Source organism: Heliangelus exortis, chromosome 2, assembly GCF_036169615.1.
Source record: "Heliangelus exortis chromosome 2, bHelExo1.hap1, whole genome shotgun sequence".
In the NCBI taxonomy this organism is placed as follows: domain Eukaryota; kingdom Metazoa; phylum Chordata; class Aves; order Apodiformes; family Trochilidae; genus Heliangelus; species Heliangelus exortis.
This window is the reverse complement of record NC_092423.1, coordinates 100,243,535-100,264,933: the sequence shown is the minus strand read 5'-3', so window position 1 is coordinate 100,264,933 and position 21,399 is coordinate 100,243,535. Positions and strand designations below refer to the sequence as shown.

The window sequence follows — 21,399 nt, the reverse complement described above, 5'->3', positions numbered from 1 at the left end:
TTTAGAGATCATATAAAAATCCTGATTACAATGACCTTAATTGTGTTTTAGGGTCAGAATATTAGGGTTTGTAGTGCTGAAAGTTCTCCAACTTCTGCTGAAGTTAAAGGGAACCTTTGCCACTTACTTTGCTAGGAAAAAGATTAGACAGCATATTCTTGTGATGCAGTCTGCTGATCGTAGTTTTCTGAAGAGAGAGGCTTCTAGGACCTCTGTGACTATTTGGTGTATATACAAATGTGGAGTCTGCAAGGTTTCCACTGCCATTATTTTTGACAAGATAATTAAACAAACAAACAAACAAAAACCAGGAAGAGATTTTTGTACCAGTGGTAATAAGGGTTGACGTATTTTGCTTGAAATATGACTTTCATATACCTACTCTTTCTTCAAGCCTAATGACTGCAAAATCTCAGCAGACGAACTTGAAAACATTCCAAAACTCCTCCAAGTTTATTGCTATCAACTTTGTAGTGTTTTGTGATTTATATTAAGACTATATTTTCTGATATGACTTGCAACACTGTCTGGATAGAAACATCTTGGTTGTCTCCTAGGATTCCAGTTCTCAAGAGGGAAGCATTATTGTTCTAATTTTGCAATATTAGAAGACTTTCATTAATTATGAGAGAGAAAAGGATACTATAATATTTTAAATCCAATAGCAACAGTACTCTAGCAGCTACTATCAACACTGCATTTCAGTGTTGCAGAGGGATATTTCAAAATATTATGCAGCAGCAGTTTTGAGTTTAATTGTCTGCAGATGGTAGATGATCTATTTTCCTCACTCATTGCCACATTTCTAATAGCACCCAGGCTGTTCTATGTAAATGACTGATCTTTCATATAATTTTGTCCTTAATTTTCCAATATTTTTTTCTTTGCATCATTCTCCAGCTGCATCATGTTGGATCTGACCTTTTAATTTTTTTTTATATTCCTTAATATATATGTATCATAATGTGCTTAACCATTTAGAGGCAATCACAGAACTGCTGACAAACAAAGAAATATGAGATTTTATTAGTGTGAGACACTGGAATAGTTATCAGTCAGTGATTGTTAAGCTCCAAAAGAAAAGTCTGAATACTGCAGGCACACAAACAATTTAGGTTTTTCAGCTTTTCTTGTCTTAGTGGCAAAACCTGAACTTGACACTTGGACCTCAAACAGTTGCATACATACCTAACCAAAAACATGCCAACTCTCAGTGGTCATTCTCTGTATGCTAAAAGTTGAGTACATGTGTAGTGGGTGCATTTACAGAACAAAAACCCAAGTGGGTAGAAGGAATATATTATAAATGAAAATTATCTTTGAAAAATATTATGTAGGCAAAATGTTTTATAGCAGGCAAAATGTCCTGCTATGAAATAGAAAAACAAAAAGTGAAAGTAGTTCAGATTATCTGGAGAAGTTAATACTAGAGTGGTCTGAATAAGCCATTAATGTTTACTTAGAAGGTCTGGTGCTGTGACTAGCAGATCTGAAGAATCTTCAATTTTCTCAAATGCATTATATGTAAATAATGTCTTTTGAGTCCTCTTCCTGAGTGAAAGTCAACTATGAAAGCTTATTAATTTGCCGAATAACCAAACTAACAGCTGGTGGGAGTTTTTTTTTTTTGTTTTCATTTCTGAGAAGTTCAGACAATAAACTATTGACCACGATTCTTCTTGCTGGCCTAGCTTCAGTCTGGCTTTTTTTTCCCTCATGCATGCTGACCTGGAAATCTTCCTTTGCCTTAGCTGCGATAATCGTGACTCAGCTTACAACACCATACATTCGCATCGCCCCTGCCGCAGGCGACGACCAACTAACAGGTCAGATGTTCAACTACAGACAACTCATCATGCCCATTTTGTCTCATTTTCTTCGGCTCCTTTTCCCTGACAATTTCTCCATTTTTCTGCTCGTAAAGAGTTTTCTGTGTTAAAGGTTTCTTTTTGTTTAAAATTTTTCTTCCGCTTCATTAGATTAACCCGTGTGCTTGGCACCAAAACTTACACACACATCCCTGTATGTACAACTCCGCTGCATGTGCCCATTTTCTGTGTGATCTGTGGAATGTCCCTTCAAGCCTGATATTGTCAAGAGACCTAGTCTCACTCCATCCACAAATTATCAGTTTAATTATAGATATATAACTGTCTACCTGTTTGGTTTTTTCTGTATCATTAGATCAAGATACTAGAATTTCTAAATAATTCAGTCTTGAGAGTTGCATGCAAAGTTAGGACAAAGATATTGTGTCAATGGGGTTTTTTTTGGTTTTTATTCTGCAGAATGTTCATATTTTCTGGCAACATTTAAGTATGCAAATGATTAAAATAAATAAAATTGATTAGATTTTAATTACATCATTCATGAATTCTATCAATAAAGCAATATCATCTAGTATGTGACATATGAGAATGAACAAGACTGTAAGGTTTTTAAATCTAGTTGTCAAAGTAAACTCAGTACACAAGTGAGACAATTATTAAGCTGTGTGTAGCTTGAAGGCTAGTTTGAAGTGTACCAGGAAATCTTAATGAACCTGGGGAAGTTATTCATTTTTTCAGTAAACAAACACATCCATAAATCTTTTAAGAGATCTGGAAACCTTTTTATTTTCTAGTGGAGATAATGAACATTAAAAACTCTAGAATCTAAGGTGGGTTTGATGCAGTATGTTACAGGGGAAGTGAGACCTGGTCCATCGGTGTTTAGCATATGATAAAATCACTGCCTTCCATGGGAATACTGGCACAGTTACTTGGGAAGAATATTGTGTTGCTGCTGGGTTGTCTAAGTCATGAGGAGGAGTTCAGATGCTTAGCAGCTGGATACTGCTGTAGTCAGTTAAGAGGCAGTTAAATGATCAGCTTAAGATGAGAGGATTAGTGATATGCATGCTATAGCTTTTAATTATGTGATATGTGTTATAATAAAAAAGCTGAGTGATCCTTAATGCTCAAGTTACCGTGTCAATCAAGACAAAACTGTTGCATGCAAATTCATATTACGTTCAATAACATGAACTAACCAGAATAACATCTTTAGATGATGCTAGGTTCTTGATAGTCCTGCTTGTCAGAAGCTCTGTCCACATACGTTTCTATAGCTCAATTATCTTTTACTTAGAAATACAAATAAAGCTTTGAGGAAACAAAGATCTCTTCCAAGTCTTTGAAATTTAACAAGTTTCATTTTCTTCAGCACAGTATTCACAGAAGCTTACATATTTTTCCATGTGGATAATTACGTTTTTCTTATTTTGTTTTTTGTTTGTTTTAATACAAAACTGAGTAGCTACAGGAAATGCAGGACTTATGCCTGTTCCACAAGGGGGAGATGGCTATAGTAGTTAACAAAAAGAGAACAGAGATACAGCTAGCATAGGACATCCAGCAATGTATTTATTTGGTTGCTTTGTCTCTGATGGCTCATAGTATTGGCACTCTGGTAGTCTGTCAGATCTGTGACTTATTTTCTTTAAAAAAAAAAAAAAAAAAAGTAAATTTCTTCCAGGAACTAATTTTTGTAGTGAAAAAGAAAGTATCAAATGATACCTGCAAACAGCATTTATGGTTTTCTGTGAAATGTATTAAAAGCCTCTGAAATCCTCTCATCATTTCTGCAGCCCCTTCTCCTGTTTGAAAGACTGTGTGATGGGAAAAAAATAGGCATATTCTTCCTTCTCAGTTGCCACAACTGCAATAGGGAGTGAAAAAAACCTCTCCCAACCCACATGGTTGATCCCATGACAACAACAGGAATTAATCTTTTTCTACAGAGACATGCTGTGTAGAGGTCCCTTAGGCAGATGTTTTGACTTCAGGGCAGTACAGCAATACTGCTATCTGCAGTATCCATGAGGAAGCGTAAGATTTTCTTAAAAAAAGATCTCTAGGAGCTTGGTTGGACATGAGGAAGCAGGGCATAATGCATATTCTCCCCACACGTTTCTCCTACATATTCCTACACTGTGGAAAGGATCTACAATTCACAGGACTTCTTTATGTGGAAGTCATAGGACAATACAGCTTTAACTGTTAAATAATGTAATAGAGCAATTTCCATTCTATGTCTTTTCCCCACTTCTTTGCTCAGCACTGAAGTAATTACCTTTGAGATCAAGAAATTACTTTTGTCTTTTAGCTTTTAAGGAGATACATAACAGGCAGTGGGGAGGTCAGGGTTGGGATTTTCTTTTTTTCAGGTGGGAAGTTGATGGTTACATAATGAAAATTTAAAATCTTGGCTGCATTCTTGAGCATTGTTTCCAGTTTTGAAAAGTCTTCCTCTTCAGAAAGATCATTATAATACAGCTCAGCTTTTTACCAGCTCTCCTTGCACTCATTTTCTCTGCCCTCATCACCAGCTCATCCTGGCCCTTACTGATGCAGTTTATAAACAATGCATTATTTCTTCCTCTTTGTCCTCCTTCTTTTTCATCTAAAACCAAGATGACTTTGGTCTATAATATTACATGCTGTTTGCCCTAAATATCTTGACAGTCACTCCTTGCTTCAATATACCTTTGCAGCCTGTAGCAAAGGGAACTTTTCCTTGCAGTTACACTTAAATTCCTACAGAGCAGCTGTCTTGTGTTGCAGGACATGCTGTAAAGTCACCAGTGTGATTTTTGATTCAGACAAGTGAAAATAGGCAAATGAGTACTGTTAGTATTAATGAATAAAATATTAACACTAATAAAGTAACATAATAAGTAAGCAGTCCTTTTAGAGGATAGTGTTTAGCTTTCAGTGTTAACCTTACATAAAGTAGCTATTTTGAAATCCACTTAATTTACCTTGTCCTCCAACAGGCAGGGAGAATATCTAAGTATCTGTCATCTGTCAACCAGGACAGAAGACTAAGTGTACATGAAGCATTATAGTCCTTATGATGCCATCTCCATGTTTTCATCAACAAAAATGGTTTAACAAGATGGTTGAAATAATGTAAAATGTTAACAAAAAACTTAACACATACATGAGTGGTTGTATGATCTTAACTTTAAAGTTGAATAACAAATCCATGGTTTTGAGAAAGCCTGAAAGAACTTGCATTTTGCTTCACCATTTTGTAAGAGACACTTCATGTAGCAGATTTGAATTGAACATATTTGTTGTTCACTTGGCCCTCATCTCTTTTGTTCTATCTGCATTCTGGTAAAATAGCATGCTTGGAATTATGATTAGGGTGTTCATTCTTTCAGACATTTTCTTAATTGTTGAAGTATGTCTGAGCTACTTATATTTAAATTAAAGTATTTATGATTTAGTCAAGCAGCCACTACTTTACTGGATATTATTAAGACAGATTTCCATAGAATGTTCTTTTTACTACCCATCATTAATTACACATGCAGATGGAAGGGAAAGTTCTGTATTCAACAATCCTCATAGCTGAAATTTCTGGTTCAAATCAGATACAAAAAGGCATGTCAGGAGTTTTGTAGAATCACAACACTTAGGAGTTTTGAAGAATTTTTTAAAAACATAGTGAAAATCTTAAAGCTGAAAATTATTTTTACCCTGCATACCAAAGGTATAGATGAGCAGCATATTTTATGAACACATTAAAAACAGTCATAAAACAATCCCAGTTGGTTTCTCCTCCTTTATGAAGTTTGCAGCATAATAAACTATACAGATTTCCTCAGATGGGTATTCAATATATAGCAAGATTTATTGCTATGGTTTAGGTCAGGTTCTGTTCTCAGACATTCCTCCATAAAATTGGAAAAAAAAAAAAATCAGCTGAAATCATTGATATCATTGAAATCACAATTTCATTGAAATTTTTTAATGTCAAGGGATTTCCTCTAGATTATACTGCATTTCTGAAATCACAGGTTGCTTATTAACACAAAACCAACAGCACGAATTTAGGAACAGCTTGAGAAAAGTGAAGAGGGGAGGACATAAAGCTTGAGAACAGACAGCTCCTTGATAAGAGGGAAAGCTGCAAGGCCAGAAACTGTTGACTCAGCTGAGAAGAGACAAGTAAAGGGAAATCACAAAGCCAGAGATTGTTGCCAGCTACAAAGGAGGAAGCCACTCTGCAGAACTTTCCAGACCAAGTCAGGACTAGCAGTAATTGGCTGCTGTTGGGCAGCAAGAAACTGATAGCATAAAAAAGGAGAGATTGGGCCTAGGATCTCCTAGGATTGGACCACCACCCCTCTTCTTCCATGGGATAATGGGATGCCTTTGGATCTTTGGGTGGTGACTTTGCTATTACCAGAGAGTGGTGTCACAACACCATTATAAGCCCTCAAATTCTTTTTAACATTCATGGATGAGCAAGGAACTCCTGGACACACTTAGGTGTAAAAACAAAGTTTACAGAGGGTGGAAGCAAGGACCAGATAGCCTGGGAGAAGGACAGAGAAGTAGTCAGAAAAGCAAGAGATCAGGTTAAGAAAGCAAAAGCACAGAGAGAATTGGATCTGGCAAGGGGGTTAAGGGCAACAAGAACAGTTTCTATAGGTGCATCGATGATAAAGGAAAACTGGGGAAAATGTGGGCCCATTCCAGAAGGAAACAGGGCAGCTGGTTTCCTATGTGGGCAATGAGACACTGGAAGAGGATGCCCAGAGAAGTTGTGGATGTCCCCTCCCTGGAAGCATGCAGGGCCAGGTTGGATGGACCTTTGAGGAACCTGATCATGTTTCCAGTCTGTCACGGTTTAATGCTAGGACAGCACTGGCCCAAACCAGGACACAGCCTCTGAAACTTGACAATGTGACTCTCCAAAGTGAAATTCTAAGCCTGTTTTTATGTGATGGTGCCAGTGCTGGTTGTACCTGTTGTTCAAGGATTCTGGCCCTCTTGCTCAGCTGAGCAGAATGCCAAGCAAGAGGATATGTTCCTACTTTATGCAGCACCGGATGAATGTATTTCAGTGGGCTGGAGTGTCACTTGTGATTTATTGCCCATTTTTGTTCTTTTATGTGTTATATTTGTCATTTTTGCAGTGACAGTTTCATCTATAAAACAGTATAGTTACAAGAAAATGTTAAGAGGATACAGGAGTGCCATGGGAGCTACTGTTTCCTTTTCTCTTGTTTTTTTTCCCCTCATATATTAGAGTCAAATGCCAGGTTTTCTGTTTTTAAGACAGTGCAGCCAAAGCATCAAGGATTTTAAACATAAGTACATTTTCTGCAGAGCACTTGAAGAAGAGCTCAAGTTAAACAATTAGACAATGAAGGCCTAAAAATAATGCTAATAATAATTCAAAAATGCTGAAATAACCCATAATATAACTTCAGGCCAGCTGTAGACAATAGAAAACTTGAACTGACTAGAAGTCAGTTACCAATGTGATTCTGTTAGCGATATTAAGTACTCCAGTTCATGTTTTACAACAGTAAGAATTCCTGCAATGTTTTCTGAAAATGAATTAGCATCCTTAGTTTTGAATGTGTTTGAGTCATCACAGAAAATCCAGAGACTCTGATCAGGGATTCATATGAAAATAACAATATGAATGAAATGACCGGGATAAATTCTTAACAAACATAAGAAATCTCTGCCACCTGTGTAGTATCATTCATATCACATCTAATCCAAAGTATTTCAACATCAGCAGTCTACAGAGAAGCAGAAAATAGAAAACAAAGTAAAAAAATACAAGTAGGTAATTTTGAGAGCATGGCTGTATGTCATACAGTGTCTTAATTAATTTCTGTCAAAAAAAAAAAGCCTCTGATTTTTACATTCAAAGCAGAATATGTTTTGCATTTCCCACAATGAAAAATTAAGGAGAGACAAGGGAAGAGAGAGAAACTCAGAGATATAATTAGTGTCTAAAAAAACCTGTGAATTTCAGTGGTGTTTTTTATTGACTGTATTCATAAAATGCTAAGCAATTAGAATTTTAATTCAAAAGAAAATGTGGGACCAGTACGGGTAAAATAACTTGTAGTTCTAAAGAGCTGCAAATTCCATGTTTGTAGGAGAGTTTAATAAATCTGTAATACAGTATTACATGGATTACCTGTGTATTCATGTATAAGTGAATGTGTTACAGTTAAATAGAGTAGTGCAGCAAAGAGAAGAGTAATTTTGTCAACTTTAATGAAAAGACATAGAACAGACTACCTTGGGCAAAATAATGTTTCAGCCATTCACTCGGTTTTGATTCCTTGAAATAACTGAAATTTTAATAAATATCAAAGCTGCATTTGTCTGCTTGGTAATAGCTCAATACTATGCGAGCCATAGCTGTAGTTATTGATGAGGTTTTAGCACTGGCTTCTCCAGGCATTGTATTGAAAATGTCTCTTTCTGCAGTAATGGAAGTTTGACTACAAGGGCCAATGATTTTAGTGCTCTGGGAAAAGCACTCAAGTATATGTATGCTTTTTCAAGTCTTTATTTTTCCCAGACTTTGAGCTTTCATTTCCTTCTCTTCATCTGATTTTTTGTTTATTGCTGACCACTAAGAAGTTTTTATGTAAATAGAAAACTCCCGTGCAGATGAAAGCTGACTCACAGTTTTGCATAAAAGTGGGGAAGATTGCTGCCTCATGTGGTTTCAAGCTGACAAGAGGGGAAATTCAGTAGTTTCAGGTTCCGTTTCATCTTCTGAGTTCACATTGGAAACAGAATAGGAAAAAGGAAAAATGGTTAATTGTCATAGGCCAGAAACAAAGTATTCATTAAACTTTTTTTTGAAGTAAAATGGTTGTATTTTGCACTTTTCAGTCTGCTGCCATTGAATTGGACAGCTTCTGGTTATGAGTGGATGTGTCAATGATTAAAAGTGATATGAAAAGAACCAATGGTAAAAGTAGCAGATAGAGATTTTTTCTATAGCCCCTAAAACTTAGAGGAGATATATCAGAAATTAAAAGTAAATCAATGATAACCACTCAGAGGAGGCCTAGACCGTTGTACTAGGATCTTGGTTCCTCCAATCTGTTTCAGATTGGACAGGCAGTATTGTAAATGTTTCTGAAAGGAAAAAGCAGATTTAGAATTCTGTGGAATTATTTCTCCTTTTTAGTCCTGTTTTTAGTCCTGATTTTCCTTTCCAGCTCCTCTAGCCAATGTTCCTGCCCCAAAACAGTATTGATTCTGGGAATGCTTTAAAAAAAGTTTTGCATCTTTTTTCCTGCTTTTTGTAAATTTATAAAAAATACATTTTTACCAATCTGCATGCCTACTTTCATTTATCTTTGCATAGAACGAGCTATGTTATGGTTTCCTCCAAAGAAATAGGTAGATGTTGAGTAATGATAAGAAAATTCTGAGAGTGTGACAGGTTTGAAGGATTACTGAAGAACCCTTTGTAAGTGGTATAATGGGGATGGAGACTGGGGAGGCTGGCTATGGAATTTTCCAGGAATGTCAGCCTCACCTGTGAGCCAGTGGCAGACTAGGCCAAAAGTGCACGGATGTGCAGATGTAACACTGGGAGCCCTGAACTATACTGTCCTTCTACCTCCCAGCCCCCATTCCTCCTACTGGCAAACTTTCAAGGTTTTTGCTAAATTTCCATTTGGATCTTCTCCAATGAAACTTTTCCACTGTTTTCAGTGGCAGCAAAAGTAGATTACAGTACCTTACTCCACTACTTTCTACCCATAACTTCAGGTTTCTCATTTGCCATGTTGGATGTCATCTTCTGCATTCCTGAATGGAAAATAACACTTGTGTTTTTCAGTTTCCATAGAACAGCTAGTTCTGTGGCTCAGTTTCACCCTCAGCAGGCCACCTCCAGAAATGTTGCTCTGATTTGACTTCACATCTTGCTTGCCTGGTGAAGGCCAGTTGAGGATAAGTAAAACTACATTTTGCCTATTTTAAAGAAGTCAGAGTCCACTTCAAGCTTCAAACCTGCACCTTTCCTCTTTGTAGAAGATAGCTGAAATAAACAGACATCAGGGATATCTGATAGTTATACACAGTTTTCAGTATATTTTCATGAGCAGATTGGTGTTGAAATCATGAAAGTCAGCCAGAGATCTCCTTCTACAATAGGTAAAATACAAATGTCTATGGTGAGGGTAATACAAATTTACCCTTTTCTATAGGAGTGGCTATCATGACGTGCTGTCTTGCTTAGTATATGTATGGACAGAATCAGTCTTGAACCGACTGCTTTAATTTCCTTAAAGCTAGTTTGAGAGACACTGTCTTCTACCCTGAGTAGTGTTTTTCTTGAGGTTATGCAGAGAACCATAAAATCAAAGTGTGTCAAAGCTAAAAGCTCCCCTTGTTGTACATTATACCTCTAGGACTTCTTGTTTATAGCAGTCAGGTTATTAGATGGCTCCAAGTGAGACCCATTTCACACAGCATCAGTGGGAAGCTAACCCTACATTTCAAAGTACTGCTACAACTACAGCTCCAGCCTTTGTTGGTGCCTCTTTCTCAGACTTGCTCATCCTTATGAGGATCCTTATCAATATGAGACCTACATGTTTACAGCTAATCTGATGCAAGTATGTTCCATTGCTACTCAATCACCCTTCTTAATCAGATATTTGCATCTCGTGGAGTCCTATTGGCATTGTTGTGTTTGGGTAGTCAGAAAGCAGTTTGAAATCCAGTTTTGTCTTTTCATAGTAGTCAGGATTTTATCTTTTATTTCAGTGGCAGGGATCTGTCTTCCAAATATGCTGCCATGATCTTCCCTTTCATTGGCGGAGAGGTCTGTGATGTTTACCACTGTGGCTACTTCTTTGGCCACATAGAGAAAATACTTATAAATATGTAACCAGATTTTTAGCTTTATAGAATAAACTGAAGTGTGTGAAGGTGCTCTTTAGGACCATTTGAAAGCTTAAGGTTTGTATTTTTTCTTTACAAAATTATTTATTTCTAAGAAGGAGATCCAGCACATCTGTATATTCTAAACTCGTTATTAATTTCTGGTTGTGATGTAGCTGTTCCATATGCTCTAAACATCCCTTAATGATGTCAGTGCTAATAATGTGTGAGGATTTACACTCTCTTTCTTCCAGTATGAGTGAGGGCTTCCAACTGCTTGGGTACCCACTGGGGAGGTAAAATTTTATGAATTTAAATAATTTAAATTTCCTTGACAAAAGAATTAAAAAAAAATAGAGTTGGAGGCTTTCCTGCTAAGGAGAAAATGAGCTGTTTATCAAGGTTTGCTTCCAGTTTATCTGTAAGTCCTTTTTAAAAAAAAACAATCTCCAGAAAATATCCAGTCCAGGGAGCATGGATTAAAACCCCTTTAAAAATAAATTCTGGTGAGACCAAAACGTACATGTCAAACTGGGAATTTCATTTGGTTTATGCATGTTTTGTAAAGAATGCTATTATTTCTGACAACCAAAACCACAGATGTTTAACAAAAAAAAAAAATCTTTTGCTCACATGCACCAACATGAATCATCTACCAGTGAGAGATAGTTCATTTGATAGTCAGTTAAATGAGTCATATTCATCACCAAAGCAGTTCTCTGCATTTCTTTTCATGCAGTTCTTTGTCACTCATATTTACATTTTTGTAAAGAATATCACAAACAAGATTAATAATTCATAATTATTGTTAAACAGAGGAGCCTTATTTTTGAAAGTCCCTTCTTAGCATAGAACTGTAAACAAAGCTTTTTTCCCTTACATTTAAAAAACACCAAACAAACAATGTACCAAATCAGCATGGTTGGCTTGTAGAAGGGTACAGAATTATTTTCTTTTTCAAAAAGGAATATCTTTACCCAGCAATATGTATATCATAAATTGCAGAGAAGATACTCCCCTGCAAAAATATAAGTGCTGCTTGCCTTCTTTCCCAGACATTCAAAAATATATTTAATGGGTGCTAACCCATCACAGGAAGGAAAATCAGAATACATCAGTTTCAGCACTTAAATGGCTCCTGTGCTTAGCAAAACAGAAAGAAAACATAATCCCTGCCCTGTGGAAAAAGCAGTTTATACATGAGCATTTCCAAAAGCAGTCAGAAACAGAAAAGGAAAAACACTGTAAAAAGAGAAGTAAAGCAGACCTTACTCTGAAGCATTTACAAAACTAACATATTCAAGGCATGGAATAGAGAAAGAAAACTGGAAAAAATACTGATCAATCCCACCTTCTGTCACAAATTATAGCCTGCCCAACAACACCTCTTAACTTCTACCATATGGACAAAAAAGCAATACAGTTTCAGAGGAGAACTAGGAACACAGATTTGAAAGGTAACAATGAGGAAGGGGAGGGAGAACTTTCTCCTTTAGCTGGAGTTCTACCAGGAGTAATAAAACAAAGACTGTTAGCAGAATACACACTGGCTAGCAGATGAGGACTGAATGCCAGTCACTTACAGTATAAACAGACTAGCCAGGGTGGTAATTCATTTCATCTAAAAAACTGTATGTGTTTTGGGTATTCTCCAAGACAGTCACAAATCCTGGCACCTGGAATGCACTTGAAATTCCAATAAAAAGCATGGTTGACTGGCTTGTATTTTCATAACACCAGTAAAGCTGGTATCTCCTTAAAAATGAGGCTACAGTTTTATGCAGTCGTGGGGGAGATGGGGGTAAGAATGCTGAGTAAACTTCTGGGGAAAACTGGACATTTTGCACTGCTGCCCCATTCAGGTGTAATTTGAAGGCTTTAAGGATTTGACCTCCCTCTGGTGAAACATCTCTCTTCATATTAGTAGCACAGACATATTTGTGTATTTTTTATTTTGTTGTACTGCATTCTATCCCAGCCCTTGCCTTCTTGTACTTCTGTGTTTCCTACCTCAATGTTTATGAGCCTTGTTTGTTACTTCCAGACTTGAAACACCCTAACCAATGTCATCCATTAAAAATCCCTCTGTTTCTGCTGTGTTACTGCTTGGGAATGCTGAGTGATACCAGCTAGACAAAAAAACCAGGAAGGACAGAAGTGTTTATTTATTTTTGTATTGTAAGTGCATTTTCTGAGGAGTATTTGCCTCTATCTCCCACCTGCAATTGCTATACCTGCTTATTACAGCCCAGCCCAGCTAGATAGCATGCTTTCAGTGGCAAAGATTGCTTAGCTGTGTGCTTGCACTGTTCTTAGCTCAGTGGGGCTCCTGATCTGATTTAGAGCTTCTAGATCCTACTATCATACAAAAATAGAGAGTAATAATGGTAGCAGCCTTTGTAATTTGTGTTGTCCTTGGAGAGTATGAGCAGAGTCCTTAAAGCCAAGTTCTCTGATCTTTTCAGTCTTACTTTGTGGCAGGGATGAATGGACTTTACTGATGGGTGTTCCAAGGGAGCAATCACATCTATCTGCATCCTTTCTGCCTTGTACCATTTTGCATGGGTTTTGCCAGCTGTCACACAGGAATATAATGCTTAATTTTCCTGACACACTCTGTGAAATAAGTTAAAAGTGGGTGCTGAGAAGTGATATTGCACTTACTGCATTAAAAAAAAAAACAACACCAATCCAAACCAGCCTAGGTAAATAAAGAAAGGGAATATTTCTTTTCTCAAAGTCAAAATTTCTTGACTTTAGCCAAAACAACCTACAGGTAGTTTTTAGTACTGACAGCATTAATGTTCTCCCTTTCTTTGAAAGTATAACTAGCGGATCCTGGACTAGTGAACCAGGGTTATTTTATTGGTCATTCTTTTTTGTGCAGTGGTCAGTCATTTCTAAGTAATTTTTTGGAAGGGACAGAAAAACATTGAGATGCAAGGCCCAAGGTAGATCATTTACAAAGTGAGGAGTGAGAGGTTTCATTCAGTTTGGTAGGGGTCCATTTCTTTTACTGGTTTTGGAAAACAAGATAATGCTGTCATATAAGTTAAAAGAATGGTATTTTCCTTAGCTAGTTCATTCTATGAATAGTCTTAGCTTCCATTTTAACAAGGAATAGTTCTGCTCAAACTTTTCTGTCCGTAAGCTACCTACAGATTATTTTTTAATGGAATTTTAGGGTTTATCAATAACATGGCACTTGTGTTTTTTGAGTGAGAAAGTAAAGAGAAGTTTTCCACCCAAGGAAGTGAAGAACCATTTTCTGAAAAGCACAAATTATTCCTATGGTACTAATACCAGAGCTGTAAAACTCTGATGAGAACTAGAAATTCTTCAAAGGGAGAGGAATTTTTCTTTTACCCAGCTTTCTAAACCATGGTACAGAAATAGAAATTTCACTGCATGAAGTAATTTAAGAATTTGCAGTATGGAAGACACTAAGTACTAGCAACTTGAGTATAATTCAGTTCTCAGTTCTCACAATGCTGAGAAGTGTCTGAGTAATCACTTAACTTCAGAAAAGGAGATTTCAATATTAGGAAAAAAACTAATGGAATAGGTCTGAGATTCAAAAATAAATGGAATAAAATCTTTAAGTGTTTCATGTACTTAAAAATATTGTCACTGTGTCTTGAGAAGTACCAAACAAAATGGTATCTGTGAGAGAAAATCATAAATAAGGCCAACTGAATGCAATTTTATCTAAGTGAAGAAAAAAACAATCACATTTTAAAGAATGGGCAATAAGTAAATAAAAATGAGATTGGAATACTTGAGATTAATTAGAAAAGTAAAGAACCAAGGGTATTGAACCAAATGTTACTGTCTTCCGCTTTGTTTGCTGGGTTTAGCAACACCCTGGGGTTTATCAATAAGCATATCTCTTGGTTTTCACTTCTGGAAGGAAGCACTCTAGTTTGTTCTCATCAAGTGAGGGCTTTCCAAAGCCAGCACCTTCATCCTTTTTAAACTGGCAGGAAACATCTACTTGTCCTTTCATTTTCTAAGCATCTCCCCTGAGCTGTCCTGCACTCACTGCTCTTTACTGACCTGTTGCCTTTCTGGAGGTGGACTGTAGTGTATGTGTCAGTTTGGCCTTGATTCTTTTAACCATGCCAGCCAGGACAGTTTCAGTAAGAAAAAAGTGAGGTTATTGTTCAAGTTTCAACTCAGGCTTCTGTGTGCAAAAACCAGAAACCATGAACAAAAAGAACCCAAAAAACCCCAAATCAAAATAAATAAAACAAAACAAAGAACAAACAGAAAACCCCAAACAATCAAAAAACAAGCCCCCCAACTAGTTCCACTGTTGTGAGAAAAATGCAGTGGGCTTAGCTCAGCTGTTGTAGACAACATGCAGTCTGTCACTAACAAGAGATATTTTACTAGTGATAGAGAACTCATCCTGTAGCTATATATTTTTAAAAGATCTAGAGTGATCAAGGAAACTAAATATTACTACATTAGACAAACAGAGTGAAACAAAAATAAAAAAAGAATAAAACGCCAGGACTCTAGTATCGTGATACAATAACAAATATTTAACACTATTTCTGTAAAAGTTAAATAACCGAGGCAGCATTTTTCAGACTTGCAGTAGTAATTTCCCAAATTTGTCTTGAAAACACACAAACAACACTAAAACCACAAACTGGCAAAACACATTTCAGGACTGTTTCTCCTTGCTGCTTCAATCCCCTTACATATGGGCCACCTTTCTTTCCATGGTGCCAGTCCAATTGCCTGTGTGGCTATAGGTTAAAAGTCGGTTTAGAAGTAATTATGAGGTGAGAGATAAATATTACTCTGGAACAAAATCTACCTATCAGGCAAAAACTGGAGAGAAGTAAACTGCCAGCTTTTATTGTAGCTAATGCACTCAGTGGATTGATATTATACGCTGTACAGAATGTGTATTAAGCACATGTAAGAGTTGGGGCCACAGCTCTTGAGTATGATGGTAGGTACTGTGGGTTGGTAGAATTCACACAGGACTGTGAAGAATTTCAGTAGGACAAAAGCAATCTGAATAAAGAGGTAGTGCCAAGTCAAATTTTAGTCTGGATAAATGGTATGTAGTATTCAGCAGAGGTAAGTTTAAATCACTTTTAACTAGTAAAGGGTTCAAAACTGAATACTGCACTGCAGGTTTTACTGTGAACAACGTGTCAGTGACCTATTGAGTGTCCCTATAATAGTGAAATAAAACCAAGCAGAATGCTAAGGGTATAAAAAGCGGGGAGACATAGTTACAATCCTGATGTAGAAAAACTGAAATATGTTAAAGGAATAAGCAGTATTAAATAAAATGAAGAAATTTTATCCAGAATTGCTAATACTAAGAGACTCAAAGGGTACTCAAGAAAGATGAAAGGTGGCAAATTTGGTTCTTTTATCCCAGTGGATTTTGGAACCCACCAACACCAGGAAAGGAGCAAAATTTTGCCAGGTAATGAATGAGATACTGAGTAGAAATAGAGGAAGAGTGAGACAATACCAATAATGGTCTTTTTATAATAATTAATAGTAAGCATGCCAATTAAAAGGCATATCAAACATTGTGTTTAATACTGTTTAATACAATCTTTACTATGAATGAGGCTAAATCCATCATGATGGGAAGCTCTGTCTCTAACTCAGAGTGGCATTGCATGCACTTTTCTTAAACAAATTGAGGAAAACCTCAATTGAATAATCAATAGGTTTTGCAACATGGAAGTTTCAGCACCCTGATATTAGGCTCTCTACCCCTCATTGTGTAGGCTTTGTTTTTAGGAGAATTTGCAATAGAGGTGGATTCTCCAGCTTGTTCATGACTCCCAAGAGAGTAACACTTTGTGTCATTGAAGGCATTTCATGAAAGTTCTGCTCAATGATATGCAGAAAATATGTGTGCTCTGAATATGATTTTATTTTATCTTATCTGCATACTATAAGTCTATATAGTTCCTCTAAAGTGAGGACCCTGTTCTGTCAAAGAAAGGCATGACACTGAGATAAAACACATTGGATGGTTAAGAGTTCTTTGTGAAAAGGTAGCAAAGCTGCCTTCGCTTACTTTTTATCATTCATGATCTGAAAACTAGCACTGGAATGAGAGGAATGAAAGCAGAAGGCAGAATTTGATTTTAAGAAGGCATTATCAGTGAGTATTCCAGTAGGGTGACATATCCTGAAACACACCAAATCACAGAACTGCAGAATGATAGGGGTTGCAAGGGGCCTCTGGAAACCATCTAGTCCAACCCCCTGTGCTAGAGCAAGATCCCCTAGAGCAGATTACAGAAGAACACATCCAGACAGGTTTTGCATGTCTCTGGGGATAGAGACTTCACAATTTCCCTGGGCAATTTGTTCCAGTGCTCTGTTAGCCTCAGAGTAAAGAAGTATTTTCTCATATTCAGGTTAAATCTCTTGTGTGCCAGTTTGTGACCATTATCTCTTGTTCTTTAGCTGGACACCACAGAGAAGAGTCTGGCCCCATTGTCCTGACACCCACCCTTTAGATATAGAACCCCCTCAGCCTCCTTTTCTCTAAGGTAAACAGCCCAAGCTCTCAAAGCCTTTCCTGGTAGGGCAAATGTTTTCAGTCTCTTAATCATAGTGGCCCTGTGCTGGACTCTCACCATTAGGTCCTTGTTCTTCTTGAACTGGGGAGCCCGGAACTCCACACAATACTCCAGCTGAGGCCTCACCATAGCAGAGTAAAGGGGGAGTATAACCTCCCTTGACCTTCTGGTCACACTTTTCTTGATACACCTCAGAATGGCACTGGCCCTCTTGGCTGTGCAGGCAAATTGTTGGCTCATGGTGAGCCTGTTGTCCGCAATGACTCCCAGGTCTTTTTCCTCAGATCTGCTTTCCAGCAAGTCGATCCATAACCTGTACTGGTTCATGGGGTTGTTCTTCCCCAGATGTGAATACTCTACACTTACTCTTTTTGAAATTCATTAGTGTTCTCCATAGAATCATAGAATTGGCTGGGTTGTAAGGGACCTCAGAGATCATCAAGTCCAACCCTTGATTTACTACCGCTGCAGTTACCAGACCATGGCACTGAGTGCCACATCCAGTCTCTTTTTAAATATCTCCAGGGATGGAGAATCCACTACTTCCTGGGGCAGTCCATTCCAATGTCTGATCACCCGCTCGGTAAAGAAATTCTTTCTAATGTCCAACCTAAACCTCCCCCGGCACAACTTGAGACCGTGCCCTCTTGTCTTGCTGAGAGTTGCCTGGGAAAAGAGACCAAACCCCCCCTGGCTACACCCTCCTTTCAGGGAGTTGTAGAGAGTGATGAGGTCTCCTCTGAGCCTCCTCTTCTCCAGGCTGAACACCCCCAGCTCCCTCAGCCTCTCCTCATAGGATCTGTGCTCGAGTCCCTTCACCAGCCTGGTTGCCCTCCTTTGGACCCCCCTCCAGGACCTCAATCTCCTTCCTAAGCTGAGGAGCCCAGAACTGGACACAGGACTTGAGGTGTGGCCTCACCAGGGCTGAGTACAGGGGCAGAATCACTTCCTTGGACCTGCTGGCCACACTGTTCCTGATACAGGCCAGGATGCCATTGGCCTTCTTGGCCACCTGGGCACACTGCTGGCTCATGTTCAGCTTCCTGTCAATCCAGACTCCCAGGTCCCTTTCTGCCTGGCTGCTCTCAGCCACTCTGTGCCCAGCCTGGAGCTCCCCATGGGGTTGTTGTGGCCAAAGTGCAGGACCCGGCACTTGGCCTTGTTGAACCTCATCCTGTTGGAATCAGCCCAACTCTCCAGTCTGTCCAGGTCCCTCTGCAGAGCCCTCCTGCCTTCCAGCTCATCCTGTCCTGGTTTGGGCCAGGATAGAGGTGATTTTCTGTCTTGTACTTTTGCTTTTAGCTAAGTCTCTTGTAAGTAGTTGCACTTGCTGAAATTAACAGCAAGTTTCTCAGACAGTGTGTGTTTCTAGGACTGATAACACTTGATGTTTATAGTTACTGCTAGAGACTGGTATGCAGAGCCAAGGACACTGCTCAGCTCTGAGGAAAATATAAAGAGATCCCACCTGCATCCCTCCTTTGGGGAGGAACAGACAAGATAGATGCCAGAATTGACCAAACAGAGTATTCCATCCCATATACGTCATCCTCAGTATAAATTTGAGGGACCACGAGGGCCAAGCCAGATTTCATGCTTCCAGCTTCCGGTTGCCTGCCTTTCCTGCTTCCCTTTCCTTCACCCCAGCACCCTGGAAGGATCCCATCCGTTTGCCTGCCTGTGGTCCTGATCCGTGCCAGCCCTTATCTGTGTGTTCCTGCCTCCAGTTCCCAACTGCTGCCGACTCCAGGAGTCCAGCCTGGACTTTCCCAGAGCTGCCCTGCAGCCTCGGTGGTGACGTGAGAGCTATTGGGGGAAAGGGGGGAGGAATGTGGTATCCATTTTCTTGTATATTTGTATATATTTATTAATTTTTCCTATTTATCATTCCTGTTTCATTAAAGTTGTGTAGTTTAGTTTCCAACCCATAAGTCTCTCTCCCTTATTCTCTCTCCTTTCTTATAAGGGACGAGAGAGAGATTAATAGAGAGCGTCTGTCACTCGGTTTAATTGCCGGGCCAGTGTTAAACCGTGACACATCCACACTTCCCCCCATGCTGGATAGCAGCACAGCCCTCTGCCTGTCAGCCATACCCAGTTTTGTATCATCAGCAAACTTGCTAATGAAACACTCCATCACTGGACCCAGTTCTGACCCCTGAAGTCACAGGCCTTCAGCTGGACTCAGCCCCACTGACCCCAACTCTCTGTCCTTCAGCTGGTTCCCAATCCATCTCACTACCCAATCGTGCAGTCCACACTTCTCAAGTTTGTATGTGAGGATGCCATGAGAGACAGTGTTAAAAGCCACTTCAGACCACTTCAACTGCCCTTCCCTCATGTATCCATCTAGTTATGCCATAATAAAAGGCTATCAGATTGGTCAAGCATGACTTTCCCTCGCTGAATCCATGCTGACTACTCTTGAAGGAGATAACAAAAAATAAATATTGGAAGACATAGAAATTATATCCAAAAAGAAGCTGCTTCTTGTTGACTTTTCATTCTTCCTTGCTTGCTTGGGTTTTAGATTGCAAAGAGGATTATGGAATCCTTATCATGTCTTACCATTTGCATCCTACTCGATTCACTGCCTCTGTTTACCAAACTCAACTAACATCCACCTTTTGCACTAAGATACTCTAGATGTCTTCTAAATATCTGCTACACTCCTTTGTGTCATGCAGATTACAGCAATATTAAGTTTAACAAGATGATTTATATATGACATAAGAAAAATAAAAATACAACTCCTATAGAACAGAATTGTATGTATCTGCCTTGAAGAAAATAGAGCTGTATTCTCTTACCTGTACTTACACAGGTTAAGAATATTACTAATTCAGAATTGAAGTTTATTGCTAGTAAACTAATATTTTACTGGGGCTGGGGACAGAGATAGGCAGCAGATCATCTTCTCTGACTTAGCATTCACACCAAGTGCTGTGGTCAGAATTTTCCACAGAAAATGGTTCCTGCAGCTATCACTAGATATATTTTGTTTAAACGCCAGCATTTTGTCTGGCAGCAATAAAAAATTGACAGGTTTTCCTGGCATTTTTGGTAGTAGGGAGTTTTGAAGATGCAGGCAAAAGTATAAATATGGGTGCTGAGAAGTCCTACCCATATTACAATATCCTGTTTACAACTGAGAAGGAAAGTTGGAAATGTTTACATTGGACTTTTCAGAAAATATCTCTGCATGTAAACTTCTTTCTTAAAAAAAAAAAAGTAACACATGTAAAATTGTAAAATATAGCTGGTGCTTTCAAAATCTGTTTTGAAACCCAGAAAGTGATATAAGAAGTTGGTCTAAAAATATTGCACTTCACTTAGACTTTACTATTCTTTCTTCCTTCCCAAAAAAGCTATAGCAGGAAAGTGATCCATAAATCCCTGTGTCCACTTTATGGCATGGTGCCTCAAATGATGAACACTGTCATGTTTTGATTAAAAAAAACTGAAAGTCCATAAAAAAATAAAATCAGTTTAGTGAATTTAATGTTGCTTCCTCAACATTTTTCATCCTGAACTCATTTAGCAGAGGAAATGGATATTTCATGAGACATGGATTTGACATTCCATCACATTATACAGTAAACAGTACAAACGATGTTATTTTTTTTTTAAATGGAGAAGCTGGAAGAGCTAAGACAGTAGCTGCTGTAAGGCACTGGTTATCTCATTTAAACAGATATTAAATGTGGGTGCCAGTGGTGTGATCATCAGCTGCTTCCCACTTTGTGAATAAATTGCTTAGAAGGAGTCTTTTTGCCTACCAGATGTGACCTAGATTTAGATTTCCAAAGGCAGGAAAAAAAAAAAGCACTATTGTGTAAAAAACAATTGCGGTTAAAATGCATGGTAAATGAGCTTATCTCACTTTTCCAGGTGTTCAAGCTAATATGTTATGGAATTACAGCTTCATTTATGAAAAGTAATTGAGGAAAATGTTCCAGCAAATCAAATTTGGATAAAGGCTTAGGATAGTTATTGTGTTGTGAGCAAGTTTCTAAATGGCAGAAAGAAAAGGGAGCCAGCACTGATAATACAAATATGGAACTTGGTGAATCTGTGAAGAGGCTCTTCTAAAAAGGTGAGGGCTC

The 21,399-nt window shown here is 38.2% G+C and overlaps 1 protein-coding gene across 12 annotated transcripts in view; it reads left to right on the top strand.

The window, feature by feature from the left end:
* Positions 1–21,399, top strand: part of PTPRM (protein tyrosine phosphatase receptor type M) — a 470,301-nt gene that overhangs the window by 294,417 nt on the left and 154,485 nt on the right. For 7 of the 12 annotated variants that reach the window (XM_071737183.1, XM_071737191.1, XM_071737186.1 and 4 more), the window contains exon 14: positions 1,752–1,826. The exons of the other annotated variants lie outside the window; for them this stretch is intronic. In XM_071737183.1, the coding sequence (XP_071593284.1) occupies positions 1,752–1,826 (75 nt within the window). The remainder of the gene's footprint in view (positions 1–1,751; positions 1,827–21,399) is intronic. 12 annotated transcript variants of the gene reach the window in all.